Source organism: Oncorhynchus nerka, linkage group LG4 (assembly GCF_034236695.1).
Source record: "Oncorhynchus nerka isolate Pitt River linkage group LG4, Oner_Uvic_2.0, whole genome shotgun sequence".
Taxonomy (NCBI): Eukaryota; Metazoa; Chordata; class Actinopteri; order Salmoniformes; family Salmonidae; genus Oncorhynchus; species Oncorhynchus nerka.
In genome coordinates, this window is record NC_088399.1 from 64419203 (window position 1) to 64435108 (window position 15906).

Sequence of the window (15906 nt, forward strand, 5' to 3'; positions counted from 1 at the left end):
CCTTTTTAAGAGTTCTCCTGCAACAGGCTGATCAGATTAAGATCCTACAGCTGCACATAATACTGTCACACAATACCCCCAACCGCCTTTTAAAATAATGTAACTCCCGGGTTCATTTTCAATAGCTTTACATGGCCAATCTCTGCAGATGGAAATAACGGTTAGAAATACCGTGCAATAACGTATGGAAATATCATACCACAGCACATGATTATATATCTGTTAATGCAATAGTAGATGGATGACAGAGGGGTCATGCAAACAGAGTGATGACAGTCAGACAGCCAATACACAGAAACCTAGTGAATGATGGATGAGGATGATATGAAAAGCTGGGAGCTGGGAACTTGAGAAGGGAGAATGTGAACCGTGGCTGATGAGCTTCCAGTTCATGGTTGGATGAATTGACAAGAATGGTCTTTTTAATAATTCATCGACTTAACCCTAGCTATGGATGTTGAAATGCATCACGGTACTTCCTAGGAGATCAGTGACAAGTGCGATGACATGGATTTTGAGCACGAAATGGATCTGGTTTGAGAAACATCATCCGAGCTTGTACTGAATTGGGTAAAATACTGTAGAAAAACTCATTTGTTTTTACAGTAATGACTAAATGCACAAGCTGGTTTCTGTAATCCCCACGGTTTGAAATGATGGTCATCAGCCGTGGTTGCAAGTGCAGAAGTGCAATATGAAACCCAGATAGATTAGTTACAGTGGATCTGGCCATTCCATTGTCCACTGCACCATTGAATCACACACCCACTTGTTATAATGGGATGTTTTTGAAGAACTTCCTCCTCCATAGAGCAGCCTGGGTCTTTACTGATGAGGCTTGAAGTCCGAGGAACAATAGCCCAGGAGGGAGTCTCTGTCTGGGGGAGAGAGTGGCCATCTGTCCCCTGGTGCCTGCATAGCTATTAGCTACTGCTAGTCTGCTACTGTTGAGTGCTAGTCAGTCAGCACGGGGGGCCAGGAGGGGGTGTGGCTTTTTTACTGTCCCAGGGAAACCAGGGGGGGGCTTTGTGGAGGATTACACAACTTTTTCTTCTGGCGAGGAATTTTTCAACACTTCACACTCTCCTCGACTCCCTCCTGTTTTTCTAGAGAGGTGAGGTCAGAGGCTTTGTTTGCTTTTCACTAGAAACCCTAACGGTCACACTTAAGTGATTACGGCTCTGTGTGTGTGTGTGTGTGTGTGTGCGTGTGCGTGTGTGTGTGTGTGTGTCAGTGAGTGATGGAATGAACCGTGTGCTTACCTCTCCCCTAGCAAGCTCCTCCTGATAGTTCTAGACTTAGACAGACCAGGCCAAATGGAACGGGTGTGTTACAAGTAGTAGCATTTTGAGAAACCACCAAGTCAGCTAAGTGATGTGTGCTTGACTGTCTTTTGACCCCTGTCCAAAGGACCAATCACTGCCTCTGTTGCTTCAGCCTTCCACTGTGGAACTAACTCTCCTGTTCGTGTACATATTTGGACACTGTATGAGTCATTGACGGCGTACCGTTATGTTGGCCTCCACTGCTCAGGGATACAGCATCCAACTACTGTACGTTATGAGATACTTAGGTTTCACTTACAGTATTTTTCACAGTAGCACTCTTACTGCTTATCAGTTTGTTGACGCTGTAACACAAAGCGGTTGAAACTGGAATCGGCTGTAAATGATCATATCAGTGATTGGGCTTTAAATTCATTTTGATATTCAGGTTGAACGCGAAAGCACTTCTATGCATGCTCTGGCTGTTTGTGATTTAGCTCATGAACCCGTTCGACGATTTCGACAACCTTCCATCATTTGTACAGGGGAATTACAAATCGTCATAACATATTATGAGACGAGATCCCTCTTCAACAGACTCTGCCTGACAGCTTGTGTTGTTGGTCTGGTTTCAGGTGGCACCAGAGACATCGGTTCAGCCCTCACCAGGATGTGTATGAGGCACCGGAGCATCGAGGCCAAGCTCAGGCAGTTCTCCATGTGAGCCCCCATCTCCTCCTCTTCATTCAGCCCCTTTTCTCTCTCTCTTTTCCATCCTTCTGTCTGAACGGGCCCCATTTAGCTCGTATTGTGGAGAGGGTGAAATAGGCAGAGATGATGGAGATGAAATTGCATACAGTGTCTACACACCACACACCTAGAGGAATGCCCCCCCAAAGTAGCCTTGTAGCAATTTTTCGCTGCTACAGATCGTTATTCTCTGCTCTGTTTGACTTGAGTTGTAAATCCCCACCCAAGGGTTTTCATCGACTGCCTGATTAACCCTCTGCAAGACCAGATGGAGGAGTGGAAGAGAGTTGGCAACACGCTGGACAAGGACCACGCCAAAGGTAGGGGCCACACACACACACACACACACACACACACACACACACACACACACACACACACACACACACAGTGTACTACCTCCCACCACTACAACACACACTTTCTCAAACCTCTCCATTTACAGTCTATACTCCTTCACCCCATTATTGCCTGCAGTGCTACAGTATAATGGTTAGCTAGATATCTCCCTTTATAATCCATGTAGGTCAGAACACACCGTTTCCCCGAGCAATAAAATCACAAAGATGCTAGAGTCATTTATCACTAGAAATAGCCTCTTTGTGTTTAAAGGCATTACTTTGCTTAGTTAACACTAAAATAGTGCTTTTATGTGCTTCAGCTAACCACCTCGAACCCAATCCCCATCTCCGCTCAATAATCCCCAACCTAGGAGTTCAGTTCTCCCCCCTTAGAGAAACAGGGTGCTCCCTCGTTGCAGGGTTTGATTCCAGCCACTGCTTATCATAACGAAGTTACAGTAGGATGGAAAGCGCGTCGCTCAGAACAAAGATCAATCAGATATTATTCCTTTTTAAGAGTCGCCCACGTTTTTGGGTGTGCTGCCGCACTTCAAAGCACTGACAATGGCAACGTGCGACACGTTGTGTCCACTGTGTTTCCCTTCCTTCCGCAGAGTACAAGAAAGCCCGTCAGGAGATCAAAAAGAAATCCTCCGACACTCTCAAGCTGCAGAAGAAGGCTAAGAAAGGTAGGGTGACTCTGAGGATGCCTGGTGTCGGGTTTGGACTGCTTACAACTGGAACTAGAACTTACGACTTTGACTTTTGAAGCTAAATCCGATTTTGGGGGGTGGCGGAAGGAAACTAAAGTGTTGATACTGAATTCTACCAAGACACATCTCATACTGTCCCAGGTGACTTGCCAAAGGGTCAGAATAGTAATGGGATGAGAGGCAGCTGAGCCACATCATTTTGGGAAGTTATGTGTCTGGATTTAGGAGGGACTATATTGTGCAAATAACAGGATAGGATAGAATAGTACTCAAGTCACTAATCCTTGCTGCATCTTGGCAAATCCTTTGGATTTTATTACAGACCTTATATCTTTACGATTTTGGGCCAAAGTCTAATGTACTGGGCAAGATTATAAGGATCTGTGACAATTCTGCAACCTGTAGCCATTGAAGAACCGGTCCCCTTCTCCTGGGTCTAAACTGACTGAGATTTCTCCTCTCTGCTCCAACAACTGCCATGTTGCATCCGATCACGCCCCTGTTCTTTCCAGCTGACGTGTTCGGTAAGTCGCTGCCCCCTCTAGCTCCCTTTGTGTCACGGTTCTCTGTTGATCTCCGTTGACCTTTCCCACCTGTGTGTGGTCTCGTCCCTGTCCCCCCACCCCACGTACCCTGTCACATTGTCTACTGGTCTGTTTCATATTGTGCGGTCACATTCCTCACTCAAGGGTTAAAAATCTCCTGAATGCCCAAAATAGTTCATCTCCCTGCTTCTCTTACTCTTCCGGTCTCCCCTGAGGTCCCCTCCCCCGCCCACTACCCTCACTGTGTCATGAGTTTGGTCTGCTTCCAAATATACCTCACTGACTCCCTTGGGCTTTTGGCTGTGGCTTAATTTTGTATCATCAGGGGAGATCGGGACTGCGGCAAAGTCAGTAAATAATTGTGGAGTTCATTATTTGTCTGGCTCCAACAGGTAAATGCCAAAATAAAGGAAACCCCAACATAAAGTGTCTTAATAGGGCATTGGGCCACCACAAGCTGCCCGAACAGCTTCAATGCACCTTGGCATAGATTCTACAAATGTCTGGAACTCTATTGGAGGATGCGACACCATTCTTACACAATAAATTTCATCATTAGTTTTTTTGTAGATGGTGGTGGAAAAACTGTCTCAGGCGCTGCTCCAGAATCTCCTGTAAGTGTTCGTTTTTGTTCACACACACACACACACACACACACACACACACACAATACTCCTTTGAGACCCCTCCTTAAAAGTCACTGAGATCTCTTCTAGCCATGGTAGCCAAACATTTTGGCAACTGGGCATTTTTATACATTTTATACAACTCAGCAACCACACCCGTGTGGAAGCACCTGCTTTCAATATACGTTGTATCCCTCATTTACGCAAGTGTTTGCTTTATTTTGGCAGTTACATGTAGATCTCCTCTGAAACCCAGTCACAGCCAACAATCAGGGCCTCTTCTTTGACAGCTATGACATTATATAGATTTGTGAGAAGCTTGTCAAGAAAATCGGTTGTTGTTTAGAGTTATGTTTGGACCTGACTCCTGCACTGTCTCACCCTGACCATATTCTGCCTGTTATGAAACCAAGTACAGCTTAGTTTGTATCTTGTATTGTGATATACGTGTTTACATCATTTGTAGGCGTATATCATTCTTGTTTGTAGAGGTTTGGAATGTTGTAATATTCAATGTGAGAGAATGATTCAACATTTTGAATGATATCCCCTTTGCATACATTCACCAAACACAAATCATTTGCAATTACAACGGAAAAACTAGACATTTGCCTTTTGAACCAGTCTGTTTGTCTGTTTTAGTAGCATAAAAGGCCTATTGTGATTATAAACAAGGCCATATTATCCTGACCGTCAAAAGAGTTTGATTTCCAGCTTCAATCTCACATGTAAGACAAAACAAACAGGACCGATAACTGACCCCTGAGGAACCTCAGATGTGGTCAGAGCTCGCTGGTTCAATAGTCTCCCTAGCCTGTTATATAGCACAGGGAAACTCCCCCAGTGCATTTCTATGAGTGAAATAGAGAGCAGCAACATGCCCGAATGTGATCCTTCAGCACACAGTAAATACTGTGGGAAACCAAACGTTGCATTCTGTGTCCTGTGAAGGAATTCCTCTGCAGTGCTTTCCCTGGAAAATAAGAAGGGCCTCCATCTATCAAGCCTTAACCACATAACTAGTACTGGCTCTTCTAAGAAATGTAAAACTTTAATTGCATGTTTACGTCATTAAAGCCTACAGAGGAGATTATTGAACCTTTCTCTACAAGTTCAGACTAGAGTTTTATCATTTTAGCACACAATGTCTTGATACTTAATCTACTTAGATTGTGTTCTTAATGCCCTTTCAGTGTAAGAGCTGTTTGAAAAGGCCAACCTAAAATTTCAGCCTGTTTTGTGGGAGGGAGTTTTGGCCTGCCTGGTGTCATCACCAGGTGGTCAATTAGTTAATAGAGCAATAAGAAAGAGTTCACCTGCTACCTGCCAAATGCGGGTAGATTTTTTTCATTGGCGAGTAAGAATGTCTATTTCACCAGCCATGTTGGCGGGTGGTCACACAAAGAATTTGGGATATATTTATTTTTAAAGGCCAAATGTAGAAGTTGGTCGAATTGACAAAAAATGGTTACTAAAAGTGTGACTTTGCCCTCGTGTTTCTTGGCCAGTTACATTGTTTTGTTCACAGGCTAGGTCAGTTGCTGCAACTGTCTGATGCTAGGAAGGTGTCACAGTCAGATAGTTTTTCATCACAGACATGCAAGTGCCCAAGTTGTCACGGTAAAGGCTTGACCCTAGACATTTTTTGTCTCACCTAATGATTGTGCTTGATTGAGCATGGATCAGTCCTAAAAACTTTTAGTAATTTCTTATAATTAAAACTCTCATATGTAAATTGTTCTCCTAGATTTATTTGTGTTCTTTTACATTTCTAGTTACTGACGTAGTCCTTGTAAAAAAAACTGTCCGCATAGCCGTAGACCCCTGAACAATAATAATAATAATAATGAATAAGCCATATCAATCAGCCTTTTGTGGCAGGGTTGGCACTCTGTTGATTCTTGATGTTCGGTTTTAGAGCTGTCTATCTGTTTTTACTATTGTATCTATACTGAACACAAATATAGGTGTTGGTCCCATGTTTGATGACCTGAAATTAAAGATCCCATAAATGTTCCATATGCACAAAAGCTTATTTCTCTCAACTGTTACACACAAATTGGTTTATACAGACTATGAACACATTTTATCAATGGCAATTTGATTGCACAGAGATACCGTGACGACATCCTGAGGCCCTTTGTCGTGCCATTCATCCACCGCCAACAGATCATGTTTCAGCATGATAATGCATGGCCCCATGACGCAAGAATCTGTACACAATTCCTGTAAACTGAAAATGTCAAGGTTCTTCCATGGCCTGCATACTCACCAGACGTCACAAATTGAGCATGTTTGGGATGCTCTGGATTGATGTTGTACAACAGCGTATTGCAGTTCCCGACAATATTCAGCAACATCGAACAGCCATTGAAGAGGTGTGGGACAACCTTCCATAGGCCACAATCAACAGCCTGATCAACTCTATGCGAAGGAGATGTGTCGCGCTGCATGAGGCAAATGGTGGTCACACCAGATACTGACTGGTTTTCTGATCCATTTAACTACCTTTTTTTAAAGGTATCTGTGACCAACAGATGCAGATCTGTATTCCCAATCATGTGAAATCCATAGATTAGGGCCTAATTAATTTATTTACATTGACTGATTTCCTTATATGAACTGTAACTCTGTACAATCTTTGAAATTGTTGCATGTTGCGTTTATATTTTAGTTCATTGTAAATTATTTATTTGAACATACATTGGTTTAAAGATGCAGGTCACACAAATTAAATTAAGAAATATACCCCATTACTTCTTACTAGTAATAAATACATTGCTTTTTTGAAAAACATAAATCATGCTCATCCGTTTATATGTATATTTTTTTGGTGTAATTATGGCAACAAATAAAATTGAATTGGTAAAAAATCTGAATGGCTGGTAAGATTTTTTAAAATTGACCTGCCACTGACGGTAGCTGGTGGACAAAAAAGTTGATTTCCCACCCTGGTTCCAAACCTCTGTGCCACTAACAGCTAGTTTTCAGTTTTCCCCACCCAGACCACTCCCAGACAGTCCTAGCAAAATTCTTGCTTGAGAAATTGATCTTTGCTAAGAAGCAATTTTTGTTAGTTTTTGACCATTTTAATTGAAAACAATCACAGTAAGTTACTTAATTGTTACCCAGAAATAATTAGAGACAAAAATGGCTGCATTGGACCTTTAAATAAAAAAGTCACACTTTTTATATTAAAACACGGCTAGATTTTTGAATGTCAGTAAAACCAAAGACACTGATTTGATACGATTAAGTGGTTGAATTTGAGAGGGTAAAACAATGCTCCATTTTGTGAAGAGCGATTACATAAATGCACTCCCATCTCCTAAGGCGATGGTTCTTCAGTGTGTTCCCGAATCCTAAATCTGTCTAATATTGTGAGGGTGTGACCCCGATATAAACACCAACCGGTTCCACAACATGATTTGATTGGTGCTTGAGATAGCACTGTGAGGATTGTACTAATAGATATACATTGTCTATGATCACACAGACCATTAGTGATCAAAAGATTAAGTGTGAAGTAGTGCACGGGATTGATGGTTATATCTATATAACCATATATCTAATGGTGATGACGATGACGACTGGAAACCACAACAATTCAATTAAAACATACCTTTAAGAGACATTGGCGTCTTTTTGTGCTGTTTTCACCTCACACGGCCACAGTCCCTTTGTCTGGTTTGAGACCGAACATCGATTATGTTGCTGTGTACTCAGAAAAACCTTGTCCCTCCTAAACCCTAAGTTAGGATAAAACTAACAAAAGATGGTTGTTGTGTGTCTGTGTGTGTGTGTGCCGCAGGCCGGGGGGGACATCCAGCCCCAGCTGGACAATGCCATGCAGGACATCAGTGATAAGTACCTGCTTCTGGAGGAGACAGAGAAGCAGGCGGTCAGGAAGGCCCTGGTGGAGGAGCGGAGCCGCTTCTGCACCTTAGTCTCCATGCTGAGGCCCGTCGTGGTTAGTCCCCCACCAACAGTCTGTGTAGTCAAACACACATAATTTTGTTAGGGGGGGGGGGGGGGCTGAAGAAAGCATGTAGAAATGAAGTCGGACCCCGCGTACACAATTGCTCCAACACATTAGAACCAATCATGTTGTTCAATAAAGTGAGTTCCAACCAACAGCGTTTTTTGTTATGAACGTTAATATACAGTGCACTTTGCGCGTCCAAACAACCATCTCATCCTTTTAAAGTGAACTATTTGGCAATTTTATTTTGGTGAAGGTGTACGTGACTCAAATGTTGCATTTGTTAGTAAATGTTTATTCTGGAAGTAGACACAACCTGCGGTAGTCCCATGCTGGTCAGTTTACTTTAGTTTTTGCTTCTGCTATGCACCTGTGAACGTGATTAATGTAATCTATTCTAAGTGTTTCTATTGCCAGTGTATCTTGCTCTCCAAAGAGATTTGGAAAATCCCAGTAGAGAGGGATGACCTGCTTCAATTCACAGTCTAAAAGTAGAAGTATTGAGTTAATGGAGAACAAGATCTCATTTGAAATGGATACCACATTCATAAGCTAGCACAATCCCTTACACCAGGGCTCTCCAACCCTGTTCCTGGAGAGCTACTGTCCTGTATGTTTTCACTCCAACCCTAATCTAGCGCACCTGATTCTAATAATTAGCTGGTTGATAAACTGAACCAGGTTAGTTACAACTGGGGTTGGAGTGAAAACATACAGGAACAGGGTTGGACATCCCTGCCTTACACCAACCCGCCATTCTTGTTCATCAGGAAGAGGAGATGTCCATGTTGGGGGAGATCACTCACCTGCAGACCCTCACTGACGACCTGAAGGCTCTGACCATGGACCCCCACAAGCTGCCTCCCGCCAGCGAGCAGGTCAGTGATTTGGCCCGCACTCTCAGGACAGGGCTTAAATAGTCCTCTTTTTGCATGTTACACTCATGTCCTGGATAACGGTTAGTGTCTCTGTGTTACTGATTCACACGATTGGAGGTACAATGGTAAGGAAATCTATTTCCCTCTAGAAATAGGGCTTGTTGTTCTGATGTTCTTCCTCCAAGGTTATTCTGGACCTGAAGGGATCTGAGAGCAGCTGGTCCTACCAGACCCCTCCTTCCTCCCCCAGCACCACAGCATCCAGGAAGTCCAGCATGTGCAGGTTAGTGAGCATGCCCACAAATCACCACTACTACACCACTACACCCAAACCTCTCCGCTGGTTGAGAACATAGTATGGACTGGGAGTGACGAATCAGCCTAGCATTCAGTCCTCCTACTCCATCTTGTGGATTGGAGGTGGTACTGTAGCTTTGACATTTTTGCCATCATCTGAATGTTTACAAATGTGAGGCCGCAGAACGCCTCCATAACGAATGTGTTAACTGTCTCAATAATTTATGTGAAGTGAGAGGCGTTAGGGCCAAAGAAACCATCATATTTGTGTTCTAGGCGAGCTTGTTAGCAACCTCTGCTTGTGGCTGGCGCTGTAACTTGTTCAAACTGTAGCTGTTTGCAATGACCTAGTAACAAACAGTCTTTTAAAAACCTTAACATGTAAATATTGTTTTGAATCAATATTTATTTATCTATTTACTTAGTTTAACCAGGCATTTCAGTTGAGAACCAGTTACCAATATCCATAGTAACCAAAAGACTGTCTTCTCTCATTGTCTCTCGCAGTAGTCTGAACAGCGTCAACAGCAGCGACTCTCGCTCCAGTGGCTCTCACTGCCACTCCCCCACCTCCCACTACCGCTACCGGAGCTCCGCCCTCCCTCAGCAAGGCCCCGCCCGCCTTTCTAGTGTCTCTTCCCACGACTCCGGCTTCATCTCCCAGGATGCCTACCAGTCCAAGTCGCCCTCGCCCATGCCCCCTGACACCCACCCACAGGTACTACGGAGAGACGAGAACAGGAACTTGTGGTGTTACGACTACTTTATCAACACCCCTCAAACCCTAAACCGCTAAGAAGCAGCAACATACTCTATGAACTAAAACATATGCACACACACAGTAACGGTGACATTGTATTCCACCCGACACTTCACTCTCCCCACCTGGGCTCTGTTGCTGGTGAGAGACAATCCTCCCAGGTTGCTAGGTAACGGGGCTCATTAGAGACAGCAGAGGTTGGCGTCACTGTGAGAAACGGTGCAGATAGATCTCGATGAGTCACCCTCACATTCAAACCCACATTACATTAGACCAGTAGGGCCACAGGGGTGAGCAGCAGCCCAACCAGCCAGGAACCCTGCTCACAGACCCAACACACATCTGGGTCTGATTGATTGCGCACCCACGCATACACACACAAAGTGTGTATTTAGTCACTGCGCACGTAGATCATGTAGATTACGTATTGTATACCTGTATGACAACTACAATGTTGCTTAGATACAAGATAAGGCTTGTGGGGTCTCGGTGGCTGGAAGTATGTGCCTTTGTTGTGGCTGCTCAATTACCACTGAAATGGCTGTGCTATGTGGAAGGATTTTAGTGGCTGAGCAGCTCCTCTGTTTTTTGAGGTGTGTACATAAGCCCCACCCACCTTAGACTCAGCACCTGCTGTATGACTCTACTATTAGTAATACGGTCCATTGCAATCTCTGCGTCTGCATACTGTCAGCTGTTTAGTGTGTGACAAGTCATGCTGATTTGCATGACTTTCATGCTTCGCCGTAGTGCTTATAGCTTTTGTAGGATATGTTTCATATGTTTTTCTTCTTATCGATGTTGCGAACCCAGAATGTTTTTCTCCTGTTCTTTTTCTCTGTACTTCTGTCTGTGCGTCTTGTCTTTCTTACGTGTCTCTTTGTGGCTGCTTTGTTTTGAACTGCTTCTTTATGTGAATCTCTCTGTGTGTGTGTGTGTGTGTGTGTGTGTGTGTGAATCTTTTCATGTATATTTGTGTGTGTGTGCCTTTCTGTCCTGCTGCACGGCTTTGCTGCAGACCTCTACCTCTTCATCCTCGGCCATCTCTGAGACTTGCCAGCCTGTCAGTGAGGGCAGCTCCTCCTCGTCCTCCTCTTCCTCACCTGCCTCCTCTAAGGAGACCTGCTCCAGCACTAGGGTGGAACAGGTGAACACACGTTTAGACACTCATAGACACGTACAAAACACGAGCAGTGTTATTAGGTGCACTTTTGCTGGTTGATCAAACCTCCCTCATTCCTGTCACATAGACAACAGCGTCATGTTCAGTGGGCCTCAAATACAGGAGCATTCTTATTGGACAAGTAGTAGCCTACCTTCTCCGTTTCTCTTTTGTTTCTAAATGTACCTGCTGAACATGACACAGGTGTCTGCTACCAGGATTTGATGTTATTAGATTCCATCTGGTGTCAGTCGTGTGCATCATTTTGACCTTCCTTTTTCATCACCAGTAGCTGCCATTTTGAGTTATGATTTCTCATTGTTGTGTCACTTTGTCCTCCACTCACATTCAGCTGTCAAACGGGTATGATCATCATCATCAGGGGCCCTCCGCAGCCCCCTATCTGTCTGGCGGGGGCATGCAGGAGGTCTACCCCGACCTCCCTCCATCCTCCCCCTCCACCCCCCTCGCCTCGCCCTCCTACTCTCCCACCTCCCCCGAGTGGGCATGGTCGAGACCAGGTTCCGCCCTCCTGGTGGACAGCCCCCCCTATTGCGCCCTGGGATCGGGCATGATCCCCTCCTCCAAGGTCCTCACCTGGAAGGTGCGTCCGTTCTGTCATCGACCGCCTCCTCCTCTTCCTCCTTCCTTATTCTCCTCCTTCTCTTCCAGTCTCCTCTGTGGATGATCAGACACTGATACAATCACGTCTCACAATCACGTCTCACAGTCACTTCTCACAATCACAGGGAGATTGCAAACACTCTCCGGTTACATTATGCAAGTCTTTATATGTGAAGTCATACAGTATAAATGTCATTCATAAAGGCATGAATGCTATAAAAACCCAATCAGTTTCAGTCCTTTTTCTTCCGTTTCTTGTGTAATGAACACAACAGAGCTATCAGAGCTACACAACAGAGCTGAGCTATTTTTGGTGGGCATTGCTCAAGAGCTTTGTCTCTCTGTGTTTTGTAGGACTGGGCCAAGCCAGGGCCCTACGACCAGCCCATGGTGAACACCTTGAGGAGGACCAAGGAGAAGAGGCAGACTCCAAATCCCAGCAGCCCCCAGGCCACCACACCAGGGGATGAGCCCCAGAGAGCCAAGGGCACCAATGCAGTTATACAGCGGGTGGGTCTAATCCTGAATGCTGATTGGTTAAAACTGCATTCCAGCCGGTATCTATTCCACAAGTTACCACCGGCTAAATCTATGCAGTTAAAATGCCTATTTACTCTGTTCCATCAGCTCAGCCAATCAATTTAAACATTTGATCTCCACTATAAAAAGCATCTAGACAATTCTCACATTTCTTTTAGACTAACATTTAGTTTTCAAAGCAGAGATTTGTATAAACCTTATCTGTCTCTCTGACATTTGTTTTTAACATTGTTTCAATATTCAAATTCGATCTCCAGCTGTCCCCTAGTAATAAACGAGTAGGTGTCGGGACGAGGCAGACAGACAGACAGGCAGGCAGGCAGCGTTTCTCAGTGGGCGAAATCATGAATCAGCTACACCCATAATTACAGAAACACGAGGATGCTAATACCTATATCCTTAATGTAGAGGTGCACAGTATATGAATGTGTTTTATGACCATGTGAATGCCATGTGTGTATTTTTATTGTACTAAAGACCTGTCAAATGTTTACTGTATACTATAAGGGAAACTAAATCAAGCACAGCTCAAGTTTTTAAAAGTATTTGACATAGTATTTAACCCAGGTCTGTTGTGCGGCTGTTTAATGCAGTTGTCTGTTTGGTGTGAAATATGTGTTTTAATATGTATTTTGCTGTATGCTTGAGATAACATGGACTTAATAAAATGTGGACTTAGGTCAACATTTTTTTTTACTTAAGTCCATATTAAAGTGAAACTCACCCACTTTTCTATCTAATTTTCCCCATCACAATACCATTGTCTACATACTGTATGTGAAAACGGCGCATTTCTATATGTTGTAGAATAAAATATACCCGATGACATCAACAAAATGTTACAACATTTTATTAACGGTGATTTTCAAACACTATGAGATTTACGGTGATGTGTGGGGAGCCAGAAAATATCCTCCCTCGTTAAAAACTTGTAATCCTACTCTGTGATGTCACAGATAAGCATATTTCTTTTAGGACCTTCTTATCATCTTAACCACAGATCATAGCTCATAGACCGTGCCGTTTTCAGATCTGTAGACACTGGTATGGTGCTGGAGATAATGAAAATGAGATTGAAAAGTGGCAGGAATTGTCCTTAAAGTCAACTTATCCCAAGTCTGAATAGGGCCCGTATTGCATAGGTATGTATAAGCTATACGTCTTAATATGTGTGTGTCGGCAGGAGGAGGCGGAGGCCCATGAGGAGCTGGCCCTGGCTCTGGCCCGCGGGTTGCAGCTGGATATCCAGCGCTCCAGCAGGGACTCCCTGCAGTGCTCCAGTGGCTACAGCACCCAGAACACCACGCCCTGCTGCTCTGAGGACACCATCCCCTCACAAGGTACTGTAGTGTGTATGTGTGTCTCCTGCTGCATGTTAGGGGTAATCGCCGTCAGTCCTTAATATGTACCGTAAAAGGTTAATGTATGGATATTTGATAGGGATCCACTCACTTTGAATTATAGTGAACAATAGTACATTTACATTTAAGTCATTTAGCAGACGCTCTTATCCAGAGCGACTTACAAATTGGTCCATTCACCTTATGACATCCAGTGGAACAGTAGTGCATCTAAATCTTTTAAGGGGGGGGGGGGTGAGAGGGATTACTTTATCCTATCCTAGGTATTCCTTAAAGAGGTGGGGTTTCAGGTGTCTCCGGAAGGTGGTGATTGACTCCGCTGTCCTGGCGTCGTGAGGGAGTTTGTTCCACCATTGGGGGGCCAGAGCAGCGAACAGTTTTGACTGAGCTGAGTGGGAACTGTACTTCCTCAGTGGTAGGGAGGCGAGCAGGCCAGAGGTGGATGAACGCAGTGCCCTTGTTTGGGTGTAGGGCCTGATCAGAGCCTGGAGGTACTGAGGTCCCGTTCCCCTCACAGCTCCGTAGGCAAGCACCATGGTCTTGTAGCGGATGCGAGCTTCAACTGGAAGCCAGTGGAGAGAGCGGAGGAGCGGGGTGACGTGAGAGAACTTGGGAAGGTTGAACACCAGACGGGCTGCGGCGTTCTGGATGAGTTGTAGGGGTTTAATGGCACAGGCAGGGAGCCCAGCCAACAGCGAGTTGCAGTAATCCAGACGGGAGATGACAAGTGCCTGGATTAGGACCAGCACCGCTTCCTGTGTGAGGCAGGGTCGTACTCTGCGGATGTTGTAGAGCATGAACCTACAGGAACGGGCCACCGCCTTGATGTTAGTTGAGAACGACAGGGTGTTGTCCAGGATCACGCCAAGGTTCTTAGCGCTCTGGGAGGAGGACACAATGGAGTTGTCAACCGTGATGGCGAGATCATGGAACGGGCAGTCCTTCCCCGGGAGGAAGAGCAGCTCCGTCTTGCCGAGGTTCAGCTTGAGGTGGTGATCCGTCATCCACACTGATATGTCTGCCAGACATGCAGAGATGCGATTCGCCACCTGGTCATCAGAAGGGGGAAAGGAGAAGATGAATTGTGTGTCGTCTGCATAGCAATGATAGGAGAGACCATGTGAGGTTATGACAGAGCCAAGTGACTTGGTGTATAGCGAGAATAGGAGAGGGCCTAGAACAGAGCCCTGGGGGACACCAGTGGTGAGAGCACGTGGTGTGGAGACGGATTCTCGCCACGCCACCTGGTAGGAGCGACCTGTCAGGTAGGACGCAATCCAAGCGTGGGCCGCGCCGGAGATGCCCAACTCGGAGAGGGTGGAGAGGAGGATCTGATGGTTCACAGTATCGGAGGCAGCCGATAGGTCTAGAAGGATGAGAGCAGAGGAGAGAGAGTTAGCTTTAGCAGTGCGGAGCGCCTCCGTGATACAGAGAAGAGCAGTCTCAGTTGAATGACTAGTCTTGAAACCTGACTGATATGGATCAAGAAGGTCATTCTGAGAGAGATAGCGGGAGAGCTGGCCAAGGACGGCACGTTCAAGAGTTTTGGAGAGAAAAGAAAGAAGGGATACTGGTCTGTAGTTGTTGACATCGGAGGGATCGAGTGTAGGTTTTTTCAGAAGGGGTGCAACTCTCGCTCTCTTGAAGACGGAAGGGACGTAGCCAGCGGTCAGGGATGAGTTGATGAGCGAGGTGAGGTAAGGGAGAAGGTCTCCGGAAATGGTCTGGAGAAGAGAGGAGGGGATAGGGTCAAGCGGGCAGGTTGTTGGGCGGCCGGCCGTCACAAGACGCGAGATTTCATCTGGAGAGAGAGGGGAGAAAGAGGTCAGAGCACAGGGTAGGGCAGTGTGAGCAGAACCAGCGGTGTCGTTTGACTTAGCAAACGAGGATCGGATGTCGTCGACCTTCTTTTCAAAATGGTTGACGAAGTCATCTGCAGAGAGGGAGGAGGGGGAGGGGGAGGAGGATTCAGGAGGGAGGAGAAGGTGGCAAAGAGCTTCCTAGGGTTAGAGGCAGATGCTTGGAATTTAGAGTGGTAGAAAGTGGCAGCAGAGAGAGAAGA

At 45.3% G+C, this 15906-nt stretch overlaps 1 protein-coding gene across 1 annotated transcript in view; it reads left to right on the plus strand.

The window, feature by feature from the left end:
* Positions 1 to 15906, plus strand: part of LOC115128420 (protein MTSS 1) — a 49886-nt gene that overhangs the window by 28970 nt on the left and 5010 nt on the right. The window contains exons 4-15 of the mRNA XM_065017750.1: positions 1901 to 1985; positions 2244 to 2335; positions 2971 to 3045; positions 3582 to 3596; positions 8056 to 8210; positions 8993 to 9100; positions 9286 to 9383; positions 9905 to 10115; positions 11176 to 11304; positions 11672 to 11923; positions 12298 to 12453; positions 13667 to 13823. Of these exons, the coding sequence (XP_064873822.1) occupies positions 1901 to 1985; positions 2244 to 2335; positions 2971 to 3045; positions 3582 to 3596; positions 8056 to 8210; positions 8993 to 9100; positions 9286 to 9383; positions 9905 to 10115; positions 11176 to 11304; positions 11672 to 11923; positions 12298 to 12453; positions 13667 to 13823 (1533 nt within the window). The remainder of the gene's footprint in view (positions 1 to 1900; positions 1986 to 2243; positions 2336 to 2970; positions 3046 to 3581; positions 3597 to 8055; positions 8211 to 8992; positions 9101 to 9285; positions 9384 to 9904; positions 10116 to 11175; positions 11305 to 11671; positions 11924 to 12297; positions 12454 to 13666; positions 13824 to 15906) is intronic.